The 24,917-nt window shown below is 41.2% G+C and overlaps 1 protein-coding gene across 1 annotated transcript in view; it reads left to right on the forward strand.

The window, feature by feature from the left end:
- Positions 1-127: 127 nt before the first annotated feature.
- The window catches only part of RTF1 (RTF1 homolog, Paf1/RNA polymerase II complex component), a 31,644-nt gene continuing 6,854 nt past the window's right edge, over positions 128-24,917 (forward strand). Inside the window, 15 exon segments of the mRNA XM_050897188.1 lie at positions 128-220; positions 222-326; positions 3,072-3,182; positions 12,214-12,361; positions 13,886-14,090; positions 16,232-16,346; positions 17,995-18,106; positions 18,952-19,087; positions 19,681-19,858; positions 20,765-20,847; positions 22,068-22,155; positions 22,245-22,352; positions 22,942-23,019; positions 24,240-24,361; positions 24,735-24,792. Coding sequence (XP_050753145.1) covers positions 128-220; positions 222-326; positions 3,072-3,182; positions 12,214-12,361; positions 13,886-14,090; positions 16,232-16,346; positions 17,995-18,106; positions 18,952-19,087; positions 19,681-19,858; positions 20,765-20,847; positions 22,068-22,155; positions 22,245-22,352; positions 22,942-23,019; positions 24,240-24,361; positions 24,735-24,792 — 1,740 coding nt within the window.

Consider the following 24,917-nt stretch of genomic DNA (forward strand, 5'->3'; position numbering starts at 1 on the left):
GTCCGCAGCGCGGGGCCGCCGCCCGTGAGGGGCGAGGGGCGAGGAGGAGGCGTCTGCCGCCTCCTCCTCGCCCCTCGCCCCTCACGGGCGGCGGCCCCGCCCTCCTCCCCGCCCCGGCGCGGCGCGCATGCGCGGTGCCCTTTGTGTCCCGGTCGGGCGGGCGGCGCGGGGCAGGCCGGGCCGCTGTGAGCGCCGCGCCGCCGCCGTCGGCGCCGGGGCGGGGAGGGGGGGGAGAAGCCGGCTCCGCCATGGTGAAGAAGCGGAAAGGCCGCGTCCTTATCGACTCCGATACTGAGGATAGCGGTAGCGAGGAGAACCTAGATCAGGTGCGCGGGGAGGCCCAGCCCGGACGCGGGGCCTGGGATCTCCGGCCCGCGCAGGGCTCGGCGCCGCCATCCCTCCCTCGTTCCCTCACTCCCGCCCGGGGGTTGCGCGCCGCCGTCGCTCTCCTCAGCCCGATGGGGGCCCCCGCGGCCTCCGTGGAGAGAGCCCTCTCCTCTCCGGCGGGTCCCTGGCCTGCCCCTGGCAGGCGGCCCGCGTTGGCGGGTTTCGGGGGCTCTGTGCAGCGGGCCCGGTGCTTGCAGGAGGGCGGCGCTCGGCGGGACGGAGGGGCGATGCTCCGGGGCGGTTTGGCCCTGAGGAGGGGGGAGCGAGGCCCGGCTGCCGGCGGTCCTTACCCCTGGGGTAGTGGGGGAAGAGAGGCCCGAAGGGCTGGGCAACTTTTCTGTGCTGCTTTCGCACGCTGGGAGAGCTGTTAGGCAGAGCAGCGTGTCAGGTCCCTGCCTCCCGCCGGCCCGGTGAGCCCCTCGGGGCAGGCGGGCTCCCGGGAGGGTTGTTAATGCGTCTTTAATGCTCCCTCCTCAGTCTGAGCGACTGAGCTGGGGGAGTTCTGTTGATGGGAAACTGCCTGGAGTTAGCAGCCTGTAGATATAACAAGGGGAAGTATTTATTTATCATCAGGGCATCTCCTGGGATTGGAAGTGCGATGTCTGGTGTCAGTTTAACCGTGTCAGGGCTGCAAAGGGGGCATCTTCCTCTTTGGAGGGGGCTGCTTTCAAAGACTCATCTTCCGGTGTAGCAGGTGTTGATGATGTGATTCAAATGTTAAATAAAGACATTGTAGGTGAAGTGTGTTATAGCTTGTATGGCAGTGCTTGTTCCGGGGAGAAGTTTGGCTTGTTAAGTATGCAGAAGTCTGTATGTCCGATGTAATTTATGTGCTGGACCTTCAGGGTTTTTAATATAGAAGCTGTTGCTATGTTGCAATAAAAAGCTTTCCCAAACATTCAAAAATAGTTTTGGAGCTCCAGAAAAATCAAATTGGAGGCTCTGTTAGACAAATATACTGGAGCAGAGCATGCCCTGATGTTGTTGATCTTGCATGCCTCTAGACTCTTTAGAGCTGCCAACATCTCACCACTAGTATATTAGTTTGGTAGTTTCTTCAGAGCTTGAAAATAGGAGTTGGACTAGGTCTAGCATAGATCAGGCAATTAGAGTGCTGGTGGTAGGAATAACCGTACAGTTCTGCATCTGTTCCATCGTTCACTGGAAGCGTGCATCTGCAGCTGTACCTGAGTAGTAGGTGCTTCGTCCTCCACTGAGCTGTTTGTAGCAACTATAACAGCAGGGACATGTATGTGCAAGGATGAAGATTAGGTAGCGGTGAAGCAATGTTTTTGTGGTGTGATTTAAGGATGAGAGTATACTGAGGCCCCTGTAGGTTAAATGTTTGACAGCTTCCCTTGGCAATCTAGGCTTGTTGAATCAAAGGAGCAGGAGCCTTTCTAATATAGTATCTTGGAAAACAGAACAAGGGTAGAAAGAAAGAAGGGAAATTGCTTGGAATAAAAGTAGTGGTAAATATGCCAAGATATCATCCAGGGAGGTAATCTGGGTTGAGGGACTACTTAGAGACAGTTGTGAGAGAGAAATTCTAGAAAAGATTGTAGAAAACATCAGGAGCTTCCTGAAGAGAACTGTTAATTGTACAAATGTGCTCTGTTGATGTTGCATGCCTTCTTCAGAGAAAGGTTTGTAAAATGCCATTACTAATGGAAAGTTTCTTTCTTGGTAAGTAGCCTAGGCCATCAGCTTCTGCAGTGTTTATGTTCCTATTTGAGGTACTAAATTGTAATCTGTTTGCTGTGGAGATGATCTTCCAGTTGTGAAACTAATGCAAACCAATGTAGTATTGACTTCCGAAGACTGCAGAAGTTGGTGTGACTATTTCTACTCACAGCTAAGGGTCATCAGGCCCAGAGCAATGTTTTTAAGAATTAATTGTGTGTCATGGACTACAAAGACAGTAATGCAGCTTCAGAAATGTTTGTTTTATACTACTGCTTCTGTCATCTGAACAAACTATGAACAGCAGATGATGAGATTATTTGAGAGCCATTTAGTTCTTTGTGCTGATGTGTGTTGCCTTTGAAAGTGCTTCCTTTGGAAGAGAACAGCTCTACTTAGTTTCACAGACTTTGAGCGTGATGCCTGCTCTGTGTCTATCCAAAGCTTTAAGTGCATTCTGTGGTGTGTAGGGACTGTGTGAACAGGCCGACTAAATATTATTTGCCATGATATTGTGGTGATGCCTAAAGTATTTCTCTTTTAAAGTGTATAACTGGAAACATCTTTCTTTTTTTTTTTTTTTTTTTTTTTTTTTTTTTTTAGAAGAAGGAGCTGATCTCTAGTGATATTTGGCTTTTTGGGTTAATGCTACACAATGTGGTTAGGGTGTTTTTGAATTATTACCCGATTCAAATAAAACAGACCTGGACATGACTCTGAAAGTAATTTGTCTTATGTCGTTTATACCAAGAAAGTAATGGTAATAGTATTTACTTCTTATAGGTTGTTATCCTCAAAATCCTTTTGTAGCATCCAGTTGTATTAAAATTATGTGTGTGTATATATATATTTATGAAACATAAGTAGACTTTGTTCCTTAGTGGGAATAATCATGTTACTAGGATGTGCTCAAGTATCACAGAGAAGGTGCATATGCGCTGACCTGGATTGGTAAAACTAATTATGACATTTTAAAATAAATGTGTGTTCTTTCACACCAGGAGCTCTTGTCATTGGCCAAACGGAAACGCAGTGACTCTGAAGAAAAGGAGCCACCGGTGAGCAAACCTACAGCATCTTCAGACTCTGAGACGTCGGACAGTGATGATGAGGTGAGTTTGTCATTTTATCAGTGGAATTACTATGGGTTATTTGTCTGATTGTACCTAAGCAGTGAAAGTGTATTTATCATACAGTATATGTAGCCTGCTGACTTCATAAAGTGGGACTGGCCATCAGTGGAACTGACAGAGACCCATTAAGCCCAGAGGATGTGTACTCGGAAATACTTATTTTTTTCTTTTAATTAGTATGTTTTGAATTCTAACTGTATACAAAATAGTTTGAATGTCTATAGAAAAGATGACTGCCTGTTTAATCCCATGTTCATATGGTCTGAATGGTCTGGTGATCTGTCTGCTTAAAACTAATGTTTTTCCTGTGTAATGCTTGCGGTTGAAGTAGCAGTGAAGCTGCTAAAGTTGGACTCTGAATTAAGGGAGAGAGGTTTTCAGCTTTAGAAGAGAGCTTCCTTCCTCAGAGATGAAAAGGGTCAAGGCAGGTAGTACTGTTTTACAGGTGGTAAAACTGTTCTGTTTAGCTGCTTTGATTCTCCAAGAACTTTGCTGTGAACTAGCTTGTCTGGTCATTTGAACATGCAACAGAGTGTGTTTTTATTGGCATTTTTGAAGAAAGTGAGGCAAGGAAGAGTTTAGCATTGCTTTGTTCTAGCATTTTGTCAATTCCTTGTATAGCGGTGCTTATCTACTAGATCTGTTTTTATTATATGTGTGTGGTACTACATTCTAGAGCTGGTTAAAAGTCTCTGCTTTCATCTATAAATGAAAATTGAAATGGACTTATTAAAACAGAGGAACTGACAAACAGGTCATACAGGTATTTGAATAAAAACACTTTCTTGAAGGCTTACAAATGTCTTTTGCAAGCTTTTCGCACAATGTAGTGAGGTCATTTATTCCATCTATTCTTAAAAATTTAACAGGGAGCTGTTTGGGGTGGATTTTTTTCTGAAACTACATTGCGACAACTTGAAGACCAATAGCGTAGGCCAGTGATAAACTATTAAGCATTTGGTGGTGTAGCAGAGTTCTTCCAATAAGTGTAAAGAATGTGTGGTTTAATTTTCTTTCTGAGGCACTTTTGAAATAAATATGCTTGGAACTGTTTCAATCAATCCTTTTCTTAAAAAAAAAAAAAGTGACTCTTGTATCTAATGTATGCTTAAGACGTAAGGAGAGAGAAAATAGTGAATGGACTAGATAGATTACGTTTGTTATTGGGTGACCAGTCTGTCACTGTGTGTTCAGATCTGCTGGCACACAGCTTATTTATTCTAAGCTGTGTGGAGAGCAGCTTGTCTGGAAAAGTAGACTTAGGTGTGGAGAGCACATCAATGATCAAGTCGTCTTTTCTGTATCTCTGAAAACTGACAGAATAAGTAACGTTATTCAAATTATTTTTTTAGCGTGTGTAACTACAAGTGAAGTCTACCTTTCCATTATATGTAGAATATGACAATGTATCTCTTCAAGAATCTGCCCAAACCTTGCAGATGCAGTAGTATCTCTGTTGCACCATGTGCATTTGATACTCTTTCTAATCTGTGTATCATTTCTAATTGATACTCTGTTCTTTCTGACCTCCACGCAGCAAGAGGAAAAGATTTTGAGAAGAGGTAATTAGGACACTTGCTTCTATTCCTGTGCCTGCAATACACATTCTGAACTGCTGCTTGTCACAGCAGGGTGAGACAGGCTGGGTTATAACAGTTCTGCTTCTGCCAGTCACTCAGTTGTGTGCATCCCTAGGCTTTGACTACACTACTCCTGCTGAACAACTTTGGTTTTAATCAGTGTTCTTGTGGTTGGTTTGAAGTTTGCTCAACCTTAGGGTTTGGGAGAGGGGATCTAAAAGTTGAAATTGTCTTACTGGACTTCGTGCAAGATGAGGACCTTGAGGCAAAAGCATGGAAATTGTTGCCCTGGGCAAATGTGCTTGATCATACCCATGTGCTTCCACGCAGATTTTGTAGCGTGCACATCCTTTGTGGTTCCTGGCAAGCGCTAAAGGTTCCAGGATTGTCACTATGTTACATGTCCAGGAAAGGAGCCTAAATCTCTGCTTCAGAGGCTAATGCTGCATTTCTGCATTTTTTAAAGGGAGGAAAGTTTGTGGGGCATAGGAGAGAGAAAGTGCATTTTGGAATTATAGAATAACAGCATGTACAAATTGTGCCACATCTGTACAATGATGCCCAAGGGATTTCAGTAGATCTTTATTGTTGTATTTTGTGTGTCTTGGTGAGAATGCACTTCTGTGAAAGCTCTAAGCCACATCAGGTGTTCATGGTGCAGATGCTGGGTTCTGTAACACTTTAAGGACCTCTGTGGTCTGAATCAAATCACCTAGCCAAGGGATGGAAGGTGAGTTGCAGGCAGTGAAATTGCAGGGATGCTCTGAACCATCTTCTGGTGGGTCTGTGGAACGTGCATGACTGAATTGACTATGAACTGTTGTTCAGAGAACTGATAAATAGCAGTGACTGCAGGGCTTTGCAATAAGAAGTACTGCCTTTGCAAAGAGATACACTAAGCCAGACACAGATGTGGAGGCAGACAGTTCCTTATCTGTGGAGCGATGTGTGGCCATGACTACTCAAGAGCTCACCATCCCAAACTGTTAGCTTGCTGCATGTAACCAGTTTGGTGTTAGCCAAGTTACTATTGGGGCTACTGTGCTAGAGGTGTATGTGTCCACAAGGTACCCTTGTTGCTTATTGAAGACATTGTGTGGAAGGTGCTCCTCAGCTGCAGTAGGTTAATTCTGGGTTCTTGCTCTTAATTTTATCCTGGCATCATTACTTACAGTACGAGAATTCTTTCTGTTGTGTGGTGAAGCCTGGATGACTTCTGCAACAACTTCACTAACATCAGCATAGATTAGACAGAAAGCCACAATGCTGTAGGAGCTCCTGTTTGTTTCTCTTGAAAGACTTGTTGTTAGCAATGCCGGTGTAAGTCTGTGCATCCTTCTATGCTCATTCTAATGTTGTGAGGGATTTGGTTGTGCCTTTTAACAGCTCTCGGGTGATAGCAGAAGATACTTCCAGGACAAGAGAAGTTATATCATGAATGCTTGGTACTACTCTGAAGTTTAGTGAGGAACATCTGTTTATGTCTTTATTTGCAAAAGTGCAGATTCAGTAGGAAACAGCATATCTGAAGATCTTGTCGAGAGCTATGGGACAGAGGAGGAGGTGAGCAGTGGTCATGCAGCTAGTGAGGAAATTGGTCTCGAATAACAGTTGGCCTAGGAGGCTTTATGCCCCTATTATGAGGAAAGAACTTGAAAGTTTGGATCTACTTACTACACTTCAAGTTAGAGCACTCTAGTAAACCACAGATAGCGGAAAACTGCATGTGTTCCTTCTGGTTTGGGGGTGTCTTTTGTGGGCTTGTGGAGATTATGATGCTAAATGTCGTCTTTTCCTGTGTGCTTTTATTTCATAATGCTGCTTAATTAGACCTTCAAGAATGAGTGGGTTCTCTAGTCCTGTGAGGCCTTTGCCGTACATTTTTTCAAGCTTAGGAAATTTGAAACGGGCTGTGCTTTAATCTTCTTATACACAGCCTAGAAGGCTGTGTATTTTGTAACTTTGACTTTTCTTGGAGACAGTTTCCTTCAGCTGTTAATGGGTGCAGTAGTAAAGCTTTCCCTAAGGAAGAGAGGTGCTGTTACTTCCCCCACCCCAAACAAAGTGCAAGTGCAAATCTGAATAGCACAGGCTAATTGTATGGAGGCTAGCATGTCCAAAGAAGTAATGTGAACCAACTGTGAACAAAATAGGTATAAAATTTGGTCTGCAAGTAGCTTCTTTAAATTGCAAACTAGCACGGGGATAAATCAAGTCCCCAGAAGTTACGTGGTATGAGAGTCTGCATACCACATAAGGAGGAGAGAGGAGCTCTGAAGTGGAGCAGGTTGCTCCAGACTCATGGAGGTGCTGGAATTGAATATGTGATTTTATTTAATTTTTTTCACTGATTGAACTTTTCCTTTGTACCCAGGGAGCAGTTTTTGCTGAGAACAATCCAGTCATAAGGAACTGTCTAGTATCTAGAGAAGTCATTAAGCCTTTGTTAGTCCAGATAATACTTGCTGGCTGGTGATGTTAGAGCCATGCAAGGCAGTTGTTGACCAAGTGTTATATGGCTGTTGCCATCTCTAGCTGTTTGGCCCAGGCTTCCTAAATAAAACGTTGCAGCTTTCCACAGCCAGTAGCATCCCCAAGTTTGTTTTGATTATAGAGGGTGCTTCTTCATTGGCATTTGGTATCTACCATCTCAATGTTGTCACGCAGCAGTTCTTGCCATTATTCAATACATGGACTCCTCCAAATACTTCTAGAGCAAATGTTAACTTGCAGCTTAAACTGAATTTGAACCTACTATAGGCAGACTTTTTTTTTTCTTTCCATAGTTACCCATAGTTACCTTTCTGTGAGCTCCTTTGAGCAATACTCGGACAATAAGGGTGGATCAGGTGTCTGGCGATTTTTTGGCCCATGAAGCTTGCTTTCAGGCAGTTCTTGGCAAAGCCTCTTCTGTGGCTTCAGAAGGTGTTTCCTTTATTTGCTCATCTCCTTTCTATTTTGGTGTTGGCACCTTGGGTCTCCTCTTTGTGTCCTAGTTTTCTAATTGCTGGGCTGTTGTCATTGTGAAGGTGTTTGAGGTGTCCGAATGACAGGTACAGACCCTGAAAGGCAGGAAAAGTAACAAGGGTTTTTTATTTACTATTTAGTTTTAACAGTAGTGGTAGAGAGTATTTTCCTCCTTGTAGCTCTTGGACTGCTGTCTCCAGAGTTCTCCCAGCTTTGAGAAACCCTGAAGACAGTAAATGCTGCCTTATCTTCATATCTGTGCTGCCTGCTGTTGTCTTCAGACAGGCTGAAACTGCAGTTTGATGACTTGCCTGGAGGACTGCCTTTTGTTTTCCCTGTATGAACAGAGGAGAATGGATGAAAGTTTGTAAGCTGGGCTAATGTTATGTACCTTGGCGCTCTTAAGCTGTCATGTTGTCATGGCGTGTAAGTTTATCTGGCCTAGGAAAGGAACACATTGGTAAGAGACCTGTTTTGCTTTGATGTTATGACTTGTAATTTGTCTTTTGCTTATAAAAGCCATGTCCAGGAGGGAAGGATATGGCAAGGACACTCTGTCCAGTTTGAAATTAAAAAAAAAAAAAAAAAAAAAAAAAAAAAAAAAGGCAGGGAGAATACCTATTTGCAAAATAAAATCTCAGTGGACAATGCATTTCGGTACTGTGTGAATGGAAGAAAATAGTGACTATCTGAGCAGCGGGTGTAAAACAATTCTACTGCATTCTGCACTCTGAAAGCTCACTTTTTTCCCCTCTCCTTTTTTCCCCTCGCTCTCATTTCATCTCCCTAGTGGAAATATGTTCCAGGTTTGCTAAGCTATAAATGATTTTCTTCAATCATTTTGTGTAGTTGCTTTTGTAGAAGCTGACTTCTACATCTGGCTAATTTCTATTGTGGGTTGTTTTTTGTTACTGGCAGTCCATTCTGGGTACTGTGGCTTAACTTGGACTTCTTAGAATTGTAGAATCATTTAGGTTGGAAAGGATCTTTAAGATCATTGAGTCCAACCGTTTCTTGGGGGAAATATGCAAGCTATTAGCACTGTGAACCTTGGAAGCAAGAGGAAAAATTGAAATGCTCTTCTCGCTACTTCCTGTGAATGAACCATAAAGCTCTGTTGTTCGATAGTACTAAACAATAAGCAGAAAGCCATGTTGCAGCACACTTCTGCATGGGTTTATTAACTTGCTGTGTCTGGAACCAGGGAGGGTTCCAGATGGTGGCCGAGGAGGCAACAGTGAATAGAGAGGCTGTTTAGAGGAGGCGTTATAGTCATGGAAAGCGTGCGAGAAGTATTGACTGGCTCTGCCTGACTGGAACACGGAAGAGGGAACCTGGAGAAGCTGCAATAGAGGACAGATTTTGGAAAATATGGTTATTGTTTGCTGTTTGAGATGCATGGAGTTAAGGGAAACAGAGCAAACAAATTCTTCTGACTATAACTGTGTGTGCGTTTTTAGTTGATGTTACATGCAAACATGTTGTTGCCTTTCTGATTTCCACTGGTGTGCTAGAGCGTGAGGAAGGGGTTCAAGACTCTGGTTTGGTCTGCAGGTTGCCATGCAGCTCACGGCTTTCCAGTATTGTCTCCCGTCCTGCTGCCCCGCCCCCCCGCCCTGACCTGCTAATCTCTGTTATGTCTTCCTCTGCTGTAAGAAGAAACTTGATGTTGGCTAGTCTCTCTCTGAAAAATACAGAGTGGTCATTCAGTGCCCAAATGACAACTGATGGTTCCTGAGCCTGCAGAGCAATCTGTGAGCCTAAAAGAGCCTCGCACTGACTACGTCCTGGTTTTGATGATTTATTTGTCCTTAAGGCTTGCTTGAACCCTTGTCTTGTCCTGTAGTGGTACCAGGAATGACCAGGCATTCATGAGTGATTGGGGTAGTGGAATAACCCCTGAAGCACCTCTTCTTCAGAGGAGGAATTCGGCTTTGTGACAGCACTGAAACTGGGAGGTGACAACCAGTTATTGTGACTTAAAAGACATAGACGTCACCTGCATAAACAAAAGCAGGATGAAGTGTAATCTCCAGGGTGAAATAGAAACCAAAGCAAAATTTCCTAGATGAGGGCAGATTTTTTATTACTCTTTTTTGTTCAGGAGGTGGTCACACAGCTTTCTCTTCAGTCCCATCTTCCTGGTCCCAGGTTCTCTCCGCAAGTCCACTTGTGAGTCAAAGGCTGAGAACAGTGATCTGTAATGCATGTATCTACAGCTATTAAACATTTTATTAACAACTGAAGTCCCACTGTTTTTATATGATCTTAGCTTCTTTCATCTCAGCATGACCTCTCAAGGTCTTGATATAACTGTGGTGTATACTATGGCTTTCTCTGTGCTTCTTCCTTGCTATACAGCATGCTGAGGCAAGGTATAATTCAGTGTTAGAACACTGAAAAGAAGTGGCAGAGCTCTGGGAAGGAGGCACCTCTGTGTCCTGGGTTCAGAGGACTCTGCTCCTCCCTGCTAAATGCTCGGTTTCACTTTCTCACTGTTGTATTTTCACTGGTATGCTGGCAGTAGGTGAGCTCTTGAACAAATAGCAAAAGTGCACTTTTCTGTAATACCTAGGAGATGATTCCTGAGGTTTGAGCAGATTCAGGCAGAGTACAAGCTTGTTCGTAACTGATTTACATAGGCATAGTTAACCAGGAATATTATTAGGCAGCAGTAGTGTAACACTAAACAAGTAAAACTTTAACGTGGAAGCCAATAAAGACTTGAGTGCAAGCTCAGGCTGATATAAAGTCAGATGCTTTCTGTGCAGTTTCTTACCTATCCTGTGCACCATAACAGACTGGGGTAACTGCATAGGGTATGGATTGCAATTGGAGGCTCACCACGAGGTAGCTGTACTTTTACCTCAGAAAATAAAACTTCTGCCTGGCCTTTGACAGATACTTTTGAATACACAGCTGATGCTTAAAGAAGATGATGAAGCAGTTGGTAATATGGAAGGTACAAGGCTGGATGTGAGAGTAATCAAAACCTAGGAAATTCTAAAGATATTAGTAGATCAGGTAATAGCTTCTAACTACTCGGCTGAGTTTCATTTAGAGTATTTGAACACCGGGCTTCTCTGAAGTTGGTGCCTAATCAGGCAGAAGAAGTCATCAAATTTGATGGAATGATTACTGCCGGCAGAGATCGACTTGATTCATCCCCCAGGAAGGGGTGAATGGGTGAGAAGCCTCAAGTTTGTGTGCACCTGAGGTCAAATATAAAGATTTTTTTTTTTTTTTCCAGGTAGAGTAGTTTTGAGTGCAAGATCTCAGTTATGCAAAAGAGTATTTGCCCCTTTGAATTAGGAGTATATATTTTTAGTAGACTGCATGCTTGAACAGATGGTGATGTGCATGAAAGATGAGAGTAATATACAGGTACAAAGAGAATAACAATCTAAATATATATATATATATATATATATATATATATTTAGAAAGAAACCATCTTATCCATGAAGGTCTTGCGCCTGGAGAATTTCTAGGAGAGGTAGTGAAGTGCAAAATATTGTAAAGCCTTAAAATAATACAGAGGCAATCCTTACCAGTTCTGTTCCCTTCTGGCTTTACCCAGGTAGCTGGGACAATGCAAAAATTCTAACAAGAAATCACACTGTAAGGTAAATACTAGTTCTTCTCCTGGGACTTTGGGATTTAAAGTTGCTACCCGTGTGTCTGTGGTGGTTTAAGTCCTGTACTTGGAAACTGCAGTCTAAGTTAATTGAAGATACGATATTAAGAGAAAATTAAAATTAACTTGACATTTCTTTTTTTTTTTTTTCTTTTTTCCCTGACTTCTGTGATTCTGATTTGATTCCAACTTGTGTACATAGATGCAGGTGGTGGCACGACTGTCTATGAGCGAGTGCGCTATTGGTTTGTTGCATAAAAATACAGATGCTGTGTACTCTTGGTAAAACTGAGATTTCTGAAAGGCTGTCATGTATAATTGGTGTGCCTTCATGAAATCTAAAATGCGCTCTTGAATAAACTAGTTTTGGAAACACATCTGTTGCTTCTGTTTAATAGTCGTAAACTGAAGCTAATCTTTACAAATGCAGTTGGACACTTTTTGTTTAAGATTATTTTCCTAGGAAAATGTTTTCAGTACCTCTTTTCTCCTGGTGGATATTGCAGACTCTGAAGACTTCGTTGTTTTTAAGAGGGGTGTCCTACCAACTGTTGGCTTGCACTGATAATGGATTTTTTTGTTTTTAAAGGAAAAACCCAAAACAACCACGTAACACCTCACCCCCCCAAACCCAAGAAACCTTGTAAAATGCTTTCATTTTATAAGTTTCCTATTAGCTTCTTTTTTTTTTCTTCCCTTGTATGATTGATTTGTTGCTGTCAGATATTGGACTGTTTCTCAGTCATTTTTACCCCAATGTTTTGGGGGAGGGAGAACAGAGTGGTGTTCATGTCTCATGATCCCTTTCTTGGTTCTTTCCTTGCAGTGGACTGTTGGAGGGTCTAAAAACAAAAAAAAGGGAAAAGCGGGTAAGGCAGAGAAGAAAGGAGCCATGAAGAAACAGATGAACAAAGCTGCCTCTTCAGGCAGCTCAGATAAAGACAGCTCGGCTGAGAGCTCAGCACCTGAAGAGGGTAAGATAACACATGTGCATCTACTTACAGTGTAATTCCAAGTGACATTACCCCCTTTGTGCACACTGAAGAGTAATATTAAATGGTGATGTTAAAGACTACCTTCAAAGAGTTTTCTTTGTGTTACTTGTAGTCTGGGTGACTCTTAAACTTGCCATGGCTTGAAGTGCATATAATTCGGTATAGCATTGCTGTAAGCACTCCATTACAACTGAAACACTAAATACTGTTTCAACTGATGAATGTATGACATATTTCATTACTTGGCTTTCCCTGGAAAATTCTTTCCTTCCTTCTAGCATGTCCCATCTGTAGTGTGGGTAGCATTTTCTTTTATTCCCATTGATGTATTTTCCCTTCCCAAACTTCTTGTGATGACAAAGGGAGAGGTGTATAGTGTTGCGTGATGCAAATAGGAGCTTATCTTGCATGCATTTGCTCTGAATTGGAATTCTTGCACATTTATACTGACATGGAAGAAGAAAAATCATTACTATAACTTTGTCAGAATTATTTTACATGAATATTGAATCTGTTCGAATGCTGGGCAAACTTCTTGTGTTCCTGTTTTCATCATGCCCGTGAAGATTTGCAGATGGTTAGTTGTGATTTCAGTTGATACTAAAAAAACAAAGTTAAGAAAGAATATGAAGGAGCCTACAGTTTTAAGTATATTAAGCACAGCAGAGACAGACCAAAGCATGAAGTGACTGAACCTGTATATATCAGTGCTTACAAATCAAAGTTTTTCACGGTGTGAGACTGCAAAACTGGAAGTTTCTGGAAATACTGAGACCAGAATGAAAGTGAAAGAAAGAATCCTAATGTCTGCTTTTGCGATTTGGTGTAATGTAGTCAATTAGGTGAGATAATCAAAGCACTTGGACTTGGATCAAGTTTTAAGGTGGTGTTACCCAATCTTATTGGGGAGTTGGTTGTTCCCTAAGCCCATGTGTAACTGGGAGGGCTTGTTACAGTATTAGAGCTAGCATCATGGCCTTGCCAGTCCCGAGGGTAGTGTGTTTCAACTTTATTTTGTGATGTAGCAATTCATAGTGTTGCAGTCTTCAAATGACGAATTTTGGTTCTTCAGGTTGCTATAATGAGGAGTATTGGTGGTGGTGAATAGTGGCATTTAAGGTGCGCACACACACTTACAAAGTTATGGATGTATAAGCAGCTTCTCAGGGACATAAGCATATAGGCATAGAAATCTAACCTTAAGACCCTAATACTAACCAAAAGTTTAACCAACCTCCTAAAATTTGCTTGTTCTATTAAGAATTTTTACTTATAACCCAGTTTGTGTTCACATGTAGTACCACTCATTTTATAATTTTTTAACATGCATATCTTGGGGTAATAAAGTATTTCCTCCTGGGTTTAGTTTTCATGATATGTACGCTTTTAGTATAGTGGAAGAGGAGTGTAAAATTCATTCTTGGTATCCCTTGCTAACATGCTACAATGAATTGGTTGGGCTTTGCCCCAGCTGAATCTCAATGCCTTGTATTTTTGTTTTAGGAGAAGTCTCTGACTCGGAAAGCAACAGCTCCTCATCTAGCTCAGATTCAGATTCTTCATCTGAAGATGAGGAATTCCATGATGGCTATGGAGAGGATCTGATGGGAGATGAAGAAGACAGAGCTCGACTGGAACAAATGACAGAAAAGGAGAGAGAGCAGGAGCTGTTTAACCGGATAGAGAAGAGAGAAGTGCTAAAGAGAAGGTGACTTTTGTATCTGTTGATATTTGGTAGCAAATTCATACAGTGTGAAGAGTATGCTGACTGCTCTCATGTTTGGGGTCCAAGCATTCAGCACTATAGAGTCAGTTAAGCTTTATTGTAGATTTTTTGCGTAAACTGTCCTTGTAGCTGGTTGAGAAGCACGCAGCAGGAATTATGCGTGTTCTTGTAAAAGTCAGTTTCTGAAAGTTTCTCAGCTGTTGAGTATGCATGGTTCTGTCAGCTAACGTTGCAGCCATATTACTGCTTCATACACTAGATGCCAGTCAGAAGGACTGCTTTCTCTTCTGTCTTTTTTGTGTTAGCTCTCACATGCTGATACTTTGGAAAACGGCAAACAAAGTATAAGGTGTACATGAGCTTCTGGAATTTTTCAGAAAACGGTGGTGAAGCAGAGAGCAGTGTTAGGGTTGCCTCTGTATGGGTGTGAAGCTGGATGGGGCCCTAATAAAAGAGAGAGGTATTTGAAATAATGAGGAGTCGTGTTGGAGATGTCATTTTCAAGGGATCGTTTGTGGACTTCTACCTTAGGTGTTGTGGTTTTGTTTGTTTGTTACTGTAACACTGTCCCGTCAGGCAGCTTCCTTGTAGTAAAGGTATTTTTCTTCCCATGTGTCTAACAGAAGAAATTTGGCACATGTGGGGCAAGTTTTCTCCAGTTTCTTCCCTCTTCAGTGACTTCTCTGTTTTCTCACTTGCTGACAAATTTCTCTAGGGGACTGACTTCTGTTGAGTAAATCATGTCAGTACAAGCTACTGTCAGACTGTCCATTTGTCCAAGCCATAGTTAGAGCACTGCCTGTTTATCTGTGGTTTTAATACTACTTTCAATGTCTTCTCTAGTCTGCTGCTCTCCTCAAAGGGATCAGAATGAGTGAAAGATTGGATTTAGATCAGGTAGAAGGATACCGTATTTTTAAATTCCATTCACTGTTCCATGGTAACTGAAAGTCTTTCTTTCAGAATGAACACTGGAGAATGCTTGATACAAACAAGCTAAACAGTCTAAGCTTGAGTTACTGATTTAATCTTAAATGAGTTTGTCCTGTTCTATGTAAAGAGGTTGCCAGGTAGAACTAAGGGGCTGGTGGTGGGGGGTAGCTCTTTAACTTTATGGTAAGTTGAATCTTTTGAAATGCTGTCTAGCTCTTTGTATGTACATTGTACTGTGGGTTCATTGGGATTACAGTAGGCATTCTATGTGATACGATGCCTGTGCCCTGTATGTTATGCTTCATGTTAAAGGTATAAAGGGCAAGGAGTTCATCTGGCACTTCAGCTTCTTGTCTACAAAATCCAGGTGTAAAGGACTGAAGAAGAATGGACTGTGTAATACGCATGTGGATAACACATTTTGAATTTCAGTTATTGGAATTTAAGTATTTTTTTTTTCTTGTGTTTGTCCATATGCACACTTCACTAAAGCAATGACCAGTCCATGGTGCAGTGGAATCTCAGCCACAGGACAGTTCCAGTGAAATCACTACTCTTCTGAATACAGTGGCTGAAAATAAGATTTCAGGGTGACATATTTCGTGAAGGTAGAAATGGAAGTGCCTAAATTGGACTGCAGAAACTGCCCGAGTCTGACTGGAATGTAGCTGCTGAAGGAGGACTCACTGTGACTTCGTTGCAGTCGTTCTTATACAGACTGGTGCCAGTAGAAAGGTGGAGTTTAAGCATGAAAAAGTTAGCATGAAAGTGGCTTTAAACAACAAAGTTTTTAGCTGTTGAGATTCAAATGATGTGAAATAGCCAATTCTTTTTAGAGTTGGAGGCAGCATGCAATGGTCACTACACTGGCAAACGTGAAGACAGAGTAAGGACAGATTTCTGGGGAGTAGCCATTACTATGTGGTCTCCTCAGCCCTTTAGGTTAGCTGTCTGTAAGCCTGCACTTTTCTATGCTCAGCTTTTCTTCACCTTAATTTTCTTGGGAAAGGGAGGAGATGGGAATGGGGGACAGGATAGTGTTAAAGGGTTATCCATCTGGGGCAAGCAGTGGAAATGTTCCTTGCAGCCTACTAACAACTTAAGCTGTGATAGCATCTGAGCAGTACTTTGCTCACGCAGGGAGAGAGCATTCTTTCATACATTCTTTTTGTTTCAATATCTGCTACTAGATTTGAAATCAAGAAGAAACTAAAAACGGCAAAAAAGAAAGAAAAGAAAGAGAAAAAGAAAAAGCAAGAGGAAGAGCAGGAGAAGAAAAAACTCACGCAGATCCAGGAATCCCAGGTAGGAAATGGAACTGTCCTTATTAACAAACCCTTTTCCCTTGGCAATAGGAGATAGGATGCTGCGTCTCTCTGCCCCTAATGTTTTCCCTTAATGTCAAAGAGTGTGGTAAGCAGGTCAGAATTTAGTTCGTTTATATGCTGAAGCTATCTTTAGCCTTTCCAGTTCATTTAAAAAAATTAACATCTTTGGCCTGCTGAGGGATGCACTGATAACTCCTTTTAATGAAAAATGCAAAGTTGCAGCTATATCTAGAGTTGCTGTGATAGTCCTCCCATATGAGAACAGGAAAGCAACCTTTTGCGGTTCCTCTAGCCAAACTTCTGTCATTCAGTCTGAAACATTACATAAGCAGTCTTTCTTGCAAGTGAAAGTTTGAGAGCGCAGGCCAGAAACTGCTCAGCTGTTGTCTTAATTATTTTGCATGCATATACAATGGAAAGAATGCTTAGTTTCTACTGGTAGGGGTGTCAAGGACAAGCTTGAATGCTAGGAGGAGCAGAAATAGTTCTATAGTTTTTCCACCTCCAGTAGAAAGAGGATAATACCAGTTTTTGGGGTGAGGCCTCTGTAACTGAACTGTAGTTTCAAATGGCTGAATTGGCTGTAGTTTCAAATGGTTAAGATCCTGCCCTTAACTATTTATAGAGTCTGGGCAGATAGGCTCCCAGAGTGAGATGGGAGTCATCTTGCCTAGCTTTAGCCATCTAAGAACTAGTTGGTTGTTTGCACTTGTTGTTGCATCTGTCTTTGTGCAATGGAGGAGAGCACCTCCAGCTGGCAATTCACTCCAAGTTATTTTCTAGTGAAATAGATGTTTAACACTTCAGTCAAATTAGGTGAGATGAGTTTTCCCTTAGGCACATGTTAAGTGGAGTGAATCTCATCTCCCTACCCCTCTCAAGTCCATATATGTATGTGTGTGTATATACTTACATAGTCCATATATATAATACATAATGTGTAGATGCATATACATATATGCATATATAAAAGGATCTTATGCAGAGTTCTTTTACAGTGCCTTCCAGAAATTACTTTGACCTACTTCAAATGACTGTCTCATGCTTATAGAAGCTACTTTCTGTGCTACCTGGTATTCCAGATAGACCCGTTAGAAACGGAAAATATTAGAAGGCTTACAACATTTAAGATTTGGATTCATATTGCAGACTTTACACACAACTTTATTCCTGCTTTAAGTATTTTTTAACATAACTTTTCTCTTTGCTACCGAATGGGAACAAGTGCCTTGATTTGGCCTTGCAGAAGGAGAAGCAAATGAGAATAATATTAATCCAATTTTTCCTCATTACTTGTTAGCTGCAGAATTACTTCCACTTTATTTCTCTAGTCCTTTTTTGACTTTAAGGAGGAGTTTTGAGACTAAAACTTGGTGGCAGAAATGTTGAAGTGTAAATATGTTCATTATTTTTGATACGAAGTAGAAAAAAGAAATATGCTTCAAATTGATTTTCCTCTCCCTAGCCTCTGTAAAAATGAACTTGAAAAAAACTGATTTCAAAATGGAGTTTGTTAGTACTTTCTATTTGAAAAGTTTTCAAAGTGTGCAAACAATCTTTGTTTTAATGCATTTCAATTTATGGATTGCACTTGGTGTTGAGGGACTTTCTGTGCATGTTTTTAGGTCATGTCACATAACAAAGAGCGGCGATCAAAGCGGGATGAGAAGCTAGACAAGAAATCTCAAGCAATGGAGGAGCTAAAAGCAGAAAGAGAGAAAAGGAAGAACAGAACAGGTATGAAAGTGTGTTGCTGTTGCTATTGCTACAATTTTTGAGGCATTATTACAGCTTTCTGAAAGTGCTACTTCCTGTTTCTAATTAATGCAACAATCCTACACCTTGGAGTGAATGAATTCCGTGTCTGTGTTATCCTTGGTCTTTTGCCCAACATGAACCACCTAGGGTACTGTTTGGCACCACTGATGCTGTATTCCTCCCCCCCGCCCCTCCCCAGAATGGTCTGAAAACAAAGCAAACTTTCATTGCAGTCTATTGAATGGGACTTGGTAATGTTTAGTTCATGTATTTGAATTGGTCACTTAGATTCTGTTATTTAATCTCTGAACCATCCAAACCATATTTATTGTACTTGTGCTACCTTGTCTACATTTGCTTGTTTCTTCACTGGTACATCATTTTGTCCGTCTTGCCACAGGCTTTTGATGCAACCCTTTTTGTTACTCTACTGGGTTTTATTGCGGTCCTCTCCAAACGTGAGATTTTCGATTTTTTTTCCTTGCAAAATAACAATGAGTTGTCTGATCATAATAGTTTTATCTTGTATATCCAGTTGTTATGCCCCTCTTGTATTGCTACGTGCGGTCAATTTGGGAGACTGAAGATAAGTACAACTGAGATTTAAGATGCTTTTAAATACTTTGATTTCTCTCTTTGAATATATACAATGGAGTGCTTAGCTTACTAGTGGATTTGAACATGTGGCACTTGTATCCAGCGTAAAATTAACAGCTATCTGCCTCTTTTTTTTTTAAACAACAACAGGGTTTCAGCTCTAAAAGGAAGCTTTCGCAAAAAATTTACAGCTTGCTTTTCCTTGTTCTCTGTCATCCTTCCTCCAGCTGAATTGCTTGCAAAAAAACAGCCATTAAAAACTAGTGAAGTATACTCTGATGATGAAGAGGAGGAGGAGGATGATAAGTCTAGTGAGAAAAGTGATCGCTCATCCAGATCCTCATCATCTGATGAAGAGGAAGAGTAAGTAGCAAACACTGAACTATGATTACTTGTAAGTGTGTGTTCAAAAACAGAGTTCCACTTTATGTAGACACATGCTGTTTTAGAGGATTGTTTGGGGGCAGTTCAGTGTCTCTAAAGTGGTTTTGCCTCTGGGCACACTTGCATTGCTCAGATTTGCATCCTTGGCTTCTATATCATGGTGCATGGGGCTGATTTACCTTGGATGGGTTTGCAACTTCAGTTCCCTGCTGTTACCTTTAGCGCCATTTACACTGTTGTTCACAGATTTGTTTAGTCCTACAGTTTAGCAGCTGCAGAACCCTGGCATATCAGGAGGGCAGAGATGTGTGCTGGCTTATCTTAAAGCATTGGCCTATAAACTGCCTTGGTGTGCGAGTCTTTCTGCTTTGTGGTAGCAGGGCCAGTGGGTAACAAGCCTTTCTCATGAATGCTAAATTCACATCTCTACAGTCAACTAGTGCATGATGAATCATTCCTTTTACTAGTAATTTAAATAATTAGCACTCATGCTGTACCTTGCTCAGGACCCCTTTTTTGGTGATTATGTCTCTACTTTTTTTCTTTATTCCTTCTCACCTTTCCCAAATCAGGAAAGAAGAAATTCCTCCTAAGTCCCAGCCGGTGTCCTTGCCTGAAGAACTGAACCGAGTACGGTTATCACGACACAAGCTGGAACGCTGGTGTCATATGCCCTTCTTTGCCAAGACAGTCACTGGTTGCTTTGTCCGTATTGGCATTGGAAATCACAACAGCAAACCTGTTTATCGGGTGAGTTTAGTTCCAAGGGATTTAGTTCTTTTTATAGTGCTGCAATACAATATTTGCAGCTCAGCAATTCTCAGGTACCTGTGATTGTTTGAGTGGTTAATAGAAAAAAATTGCTTATAACCAGAAAATGTAATTGCTGCCAAAGAAGTGGAGGAGACTGGTTTAAAAATAAATAAATCTGTGGGACCAGCTAGGTGAGTGAGAGAGGAAGCACTAACAAAGCCTGTTCTTCCAGCTTTGGTTCATGCTGTCTTGTCTCATCATTTGTGTTGCAAACTAGAGTTCAGGACTGTGCTTTGACCAAGTAAGGATGAGTAACATTCACTCCTTATTTCTGGGAATGTTCCCAAGTTATTGCGTGGTCTCGGTTCTTTTTTTACGAAGTGTTTCTAGTACATCAGTGTGCTTCAGAAGAGAACGCGATTGAGAACACAATTCTGTTTTTCTGTTTCATTGCTGTAACTGCACAATCATAAGATGCAATAATATTCTCTAAAATTGCATTAAAAAGGTCCCCAGAGGGGCTGTGTTTAGTATGTGAGCAGCACTGGTGTATTTCATTTGGGACATACGTTAACCCAAACCAGCGTTAATTGAAAAGGAAATACAAAAAGTAGGAAAGTGTACACCATTTGGTCAGGAAGGCAGAACTGAGAAGATAGAAAAACTGCATCAAGCATTCAGATGGTATAATTTGTCAACTCAAAGGTGATGCATGAAGCAACTAATTCAGTACCTGATAGTGTACACTGAAGAGTCTTGCTTTTCTTGATCTAGTTAGAATTGTTAGTTAGATTAAGGTTTTTGATCTCTAGTGAAAAGGCTTGAATATGCCAGATATATTCCAGGAACGCAAAAAAACCCCTCTTGCATCCTTCTTCTTGTGTATTTTACTCTGTGATATAGGTTGCTGAAATAACTGGTGTGGTAGAGACTGCAAAGGTTTACCAGCTTGGTGGTACCCGGACAAACAAAGGACTACAGTTGCGGTAAGATACCAAATTAATCCTCATCAGTTCATGAATCGGTGTCCTTTTCATAGCAAATAATGTTCTGTGTGTGGTTTGGAGATGAGCTAAAAAGCAGACTGGGCCTTGCCGTGCCACTTACTGCTAGAATGTTGGGGTTGGGTTTGTTTGGGTTTTTTTCACCTTGGGCATAATGGAAATTATTTTAAAAAATCTCATGCAGGGACTTGTGATTGTGTCAACATCTGAGCAATTCATTTGCGTTAGTAACCCATGATTGATTATATATGCCTCTTGACCTTTGCAATACTCTCTTATATCTTTTCTCCACTGTTGTTATAATCAGATGTTAGAAATATGTATCATTTGAAGGGATGATTGGATCTGGCATACGTGTTACAACATAAAATGGTACTTTGGAGGGAAGAAGCTGAATGTGGCATTGGATTTCTCAGTTGTTCTTATGGTCTTTATAAGGATCATGAGGTGAAGGTTAACAGTTACAATACAAAACATCCTGGTGAGATAGGACAAGAAGACATTAACCATTTGGGACAAACAGGAAGGCATGTGGAGAATGCACATGTGTGCAAGTATGGAGTAAAAAAAAAAATTCTTATCTAAAGGCATTGTGACATTCAATAACTTCTTAGGCTACATCAGGAGAGAGCTCCATGCTTTGAGTGAAATTTACACCATGGCAACTAATTTTAGTATTGGCTAGTAGCAGTATAGTAGTTTAGCTGGTAGTGCCAAAGGTAGTGCTCCACAGAAAATGTTTAGGGATTTCTGGCTTTTGACTGGCCAACGTATGAAAAATTAGATAGGGGTTGGCTCTAGCATTGTATAATTCAGTACTGCTTAAAGGTTACTTCTACTGGTCCAAACATGAAGGAGCTTTGCATTTCCGAAGATCATGCCATGGGTCGCCAAATAGGGTATGTAAGGTTTAGGTGTGAGAGAGGTCTGTTTCTGTTTCCTTCTGAGGGTTTTACTGCCACAACTGAGCGACTGTTCCCTGCAGACTCACTGTCTAGTATTCTTTTGCATTACTACTAATAGCTGATATAGGCTCCTGAACTATGGCTGACCTGACTGAAGTTAGGAATAGGTAGCACGCGAGCCACAAGAGTAGCCTTAGATGTCTGGTTTTGGGCTTCTTGAATCAGTTTACACCTATAGATCCAACATCACAGCTCTGTACTATCAGAGACGGATGTTGTTACACTTTCTTGTTGCAGGCATGGCAGTGATTCGCGTGTGTTTCGTTTGGAGTTTGTCTCAAATCAGGAATTTACTGAAAGTGAGTTTATGAAGTGGAAGGAAGCGGTAAGTTTGCCAGACTTTATTTCTTCTTAGCAGCCTTCTGCCAAGGATATTTTTAAGTGGAAAGTAACCTCTTTGTCACTTGTGTTTAGATGTTCTCTGCTGGGATGCAGCTACCCACACTAGATGAGATAAACAAGAAGGAAGTGTCCATCAAAGAAGCCCTCAACTACAAGTTTAATGACCAGGACATCGAGGAGGTAAACAGTGCATTGTAGTGAGGCTGTGGCAGTGCTTAAAGGTGACAGGAACTCATGGAGCAGAGCACTAGCTGTTACAAAGCAAAATGATCATGGTATTTGCTTCCTAAGAAGAAAATAAAGGCTCAAAATAAAGTTATGTAACTGGATAGAGTAGCTTAGTGATCCAGCTGTTGTTTGGTGCTCACTCCTGCTTTACTTAATCCTTTGTGCCCTGTTACCTCCTCTTGAACTTGTGTTGCAGAGCTCTGAACTCCTAACCTGAGTGTGGCAACTTAGTTCTCAAGTTCTGAAAAGCTAACAGCATCATGATAGGTGCATTTATCACAGTTTCTGCGGTTTAATACTTGCTTAATACTGACCAAATGTGATTAGCATCAGATTTTTGTAGGTCGTAAGTGAGGGGAATGGAGCTGTAACTCATTACCAAGTCACAAATTAAAAAATGCAGCAGAGAAAGAGCATGAGTAAAATTCTGTGGCAGTAAGTACATTTCTTAGGTGATATTGATCTGTTGCTTCTAGTGTCCAAGTATTGAAATAGGCATTTCATATTTGCATATTCTTGCTGTTTCCTCTGCATTTTACAGATTGTGAAAGAGAAGGAAAGGTTCAGAAAAGCACCTCCAAATTATGCTATGAAGAAAACTCAGCTGTTAAAGGAGAAGGTGAGAGATGAGATGATGCCTTCAAGCTTAATGCAGTCTTTGATTTTGAAGAACTGGAGCTCATCTGGATTTTGGCGGTAGTCAGCAGTAAGCTCGACTTTAACTATGCAGCTAAAAGGTGGATCTCAAGGTTCATTCCTGGGTTCAGAACACTTAGAACCCAGCTAAAGCTATTGCATTCTTTTTCTAAGGGCAATTGCCAACAACTATAGCTGTCTCTCTTTGTGTCCTTTAAACAAGAAGATCTTAAGCTGTTCTGCTTTAGAAATTCTTTTTCTTTTCTTTTTTTCCTTTCCCCCCCCCCCCCGAGTACTCCATAATAACATTTGAAAGTTGATTTCCTATACTTTTTAAAATAGGAAAAATGAAAGTCATGTTAAATTGTTTTTTTACTCAGGGGTGACTTAATTGTCGCTTTATGGCCAGTAATTTATATTGAAAAGAATACGTTGCCCAAAGATTTACTTGCCACTGAACTGTTGTACATGTAGACCTCCTAGAACAAATAGACCTAACAGTGCTGAGAAGCCAAAGCCGAGAAGTTGAGAAAACAAGCAGTCTTAAGTATCTCTGAAGACAGACATAACAAGTTTTGTTTGTTTTTATTTATGCAGTCCTTTTTCAAGACATTTGTGCTTCATATACAGTAAAAACAAAGAGTTTGTATTAATCTTTAGTTCTACATTCTTTGGCTTAGCTGTATTGTTTGGTCATCATTTTACTATGAACGAATATGTAAATTGTTAGTTTTCCATTGCAGAAGAGTGCAATTGCTTTTTGTTGTCACCAGGTGGCATAATAAGCTACTGTTGTTGGTCTCGTGGTGTGGTAGGGGACTCTCCAACTCCCTGAAATATGTGGCAACTGACGGTTGCAGAAATAATCATTCTTTTCCTGAGCTGGTAAATAGTGATATTAAATTTTAATCAAACCTGTAACTTAAATCAGCTGACTTGCCCTTCTCATGCTGGGACTAGTGTTCCTACATCTTCCTTAGTTTAAGGGGTTTCAAAGGTTTTCAGAGTTCTTCAGAGTAAGAAGTCCTGTTTTGCCTTGAGCTGTAAGGATAGTTTAGCTCTTTGTTGTATTCTTACCATACGGCGTAGAACATCTGCAACTGGAATAGGGTTAGCTGGCTGATTCATGGGTCTATCCCTTGTTTCTCTGACTAGCTCTGTGGTAGAGAGTGTAGTGCCTAATGAGTTATTGTTTGGTTGAAGGCTATGGCTGAGGACTTGGGGGACCAAGATAAGGCCAAACAGATTCAAGATCAGCTTAATGAACTTGAAGAGAGAGCAGAGGCCCTGGATCGTCAACGAACAAAAAACATTTCTGCAATCAGGTAAGCAGCAGATATTGGGAATTTTCTTTCTTAAATAGTATCAATCAAAATATATGGAGAAGATAAACTAATGCAGTAGCGAATTAACTACAAGATTTTGTCTCTTCTTTCCTGTACAATTTATTCATGAAATGTGTGTCATGATGGCTCTATTAGTGTTTGCCTGTCTTCACTTCCTTGTATCTGTCATTCAGTTAAAACTGTCAAAAACATAAACTCTCTTCCACATACCCCAGCTAGCAGTTGTGTTGCAATAGGAGTAATTTGTGATTAGGATGAAGCTGCAAGAATGCTGTCAGGCGTTTTGTTGTGTAGGGATTGATAAATGACAGTCACTTTCTTTCCCCCACCCTCCTTTTTTTCCTTTCTGCAGTTACATCAACCAGAGAAATAGAGAGTGGAATATCGTTGAGTCTGAGAAGGCTCTTGTGGTAAATAGTGCTGAATTAATACTTCTGTACAAGTAGAGATGAAATGATGCAAAAGGGGATAATTGCATGGTGAAGTTATTCAATTTTTTTAATGATCTATAAAATCTTTCATATAGGCAAATGGC

The sequence above is a fragment of the Gymnogyps californianus genome, chromosome 5, assembly GCF_018139145.2.
Source record: "Gymnogyps californianus isolate 813 chromosome 5, ASM1813914v2, whole genome shotgun sequence".
Classification (NCBI taxonomy): domain Eukaryota; kingdom Metazoa; phylum Chordata; class Aves; order Accipitriformes; family Cathartidae; genus Gymnogyps; species Gymnogyps californianus.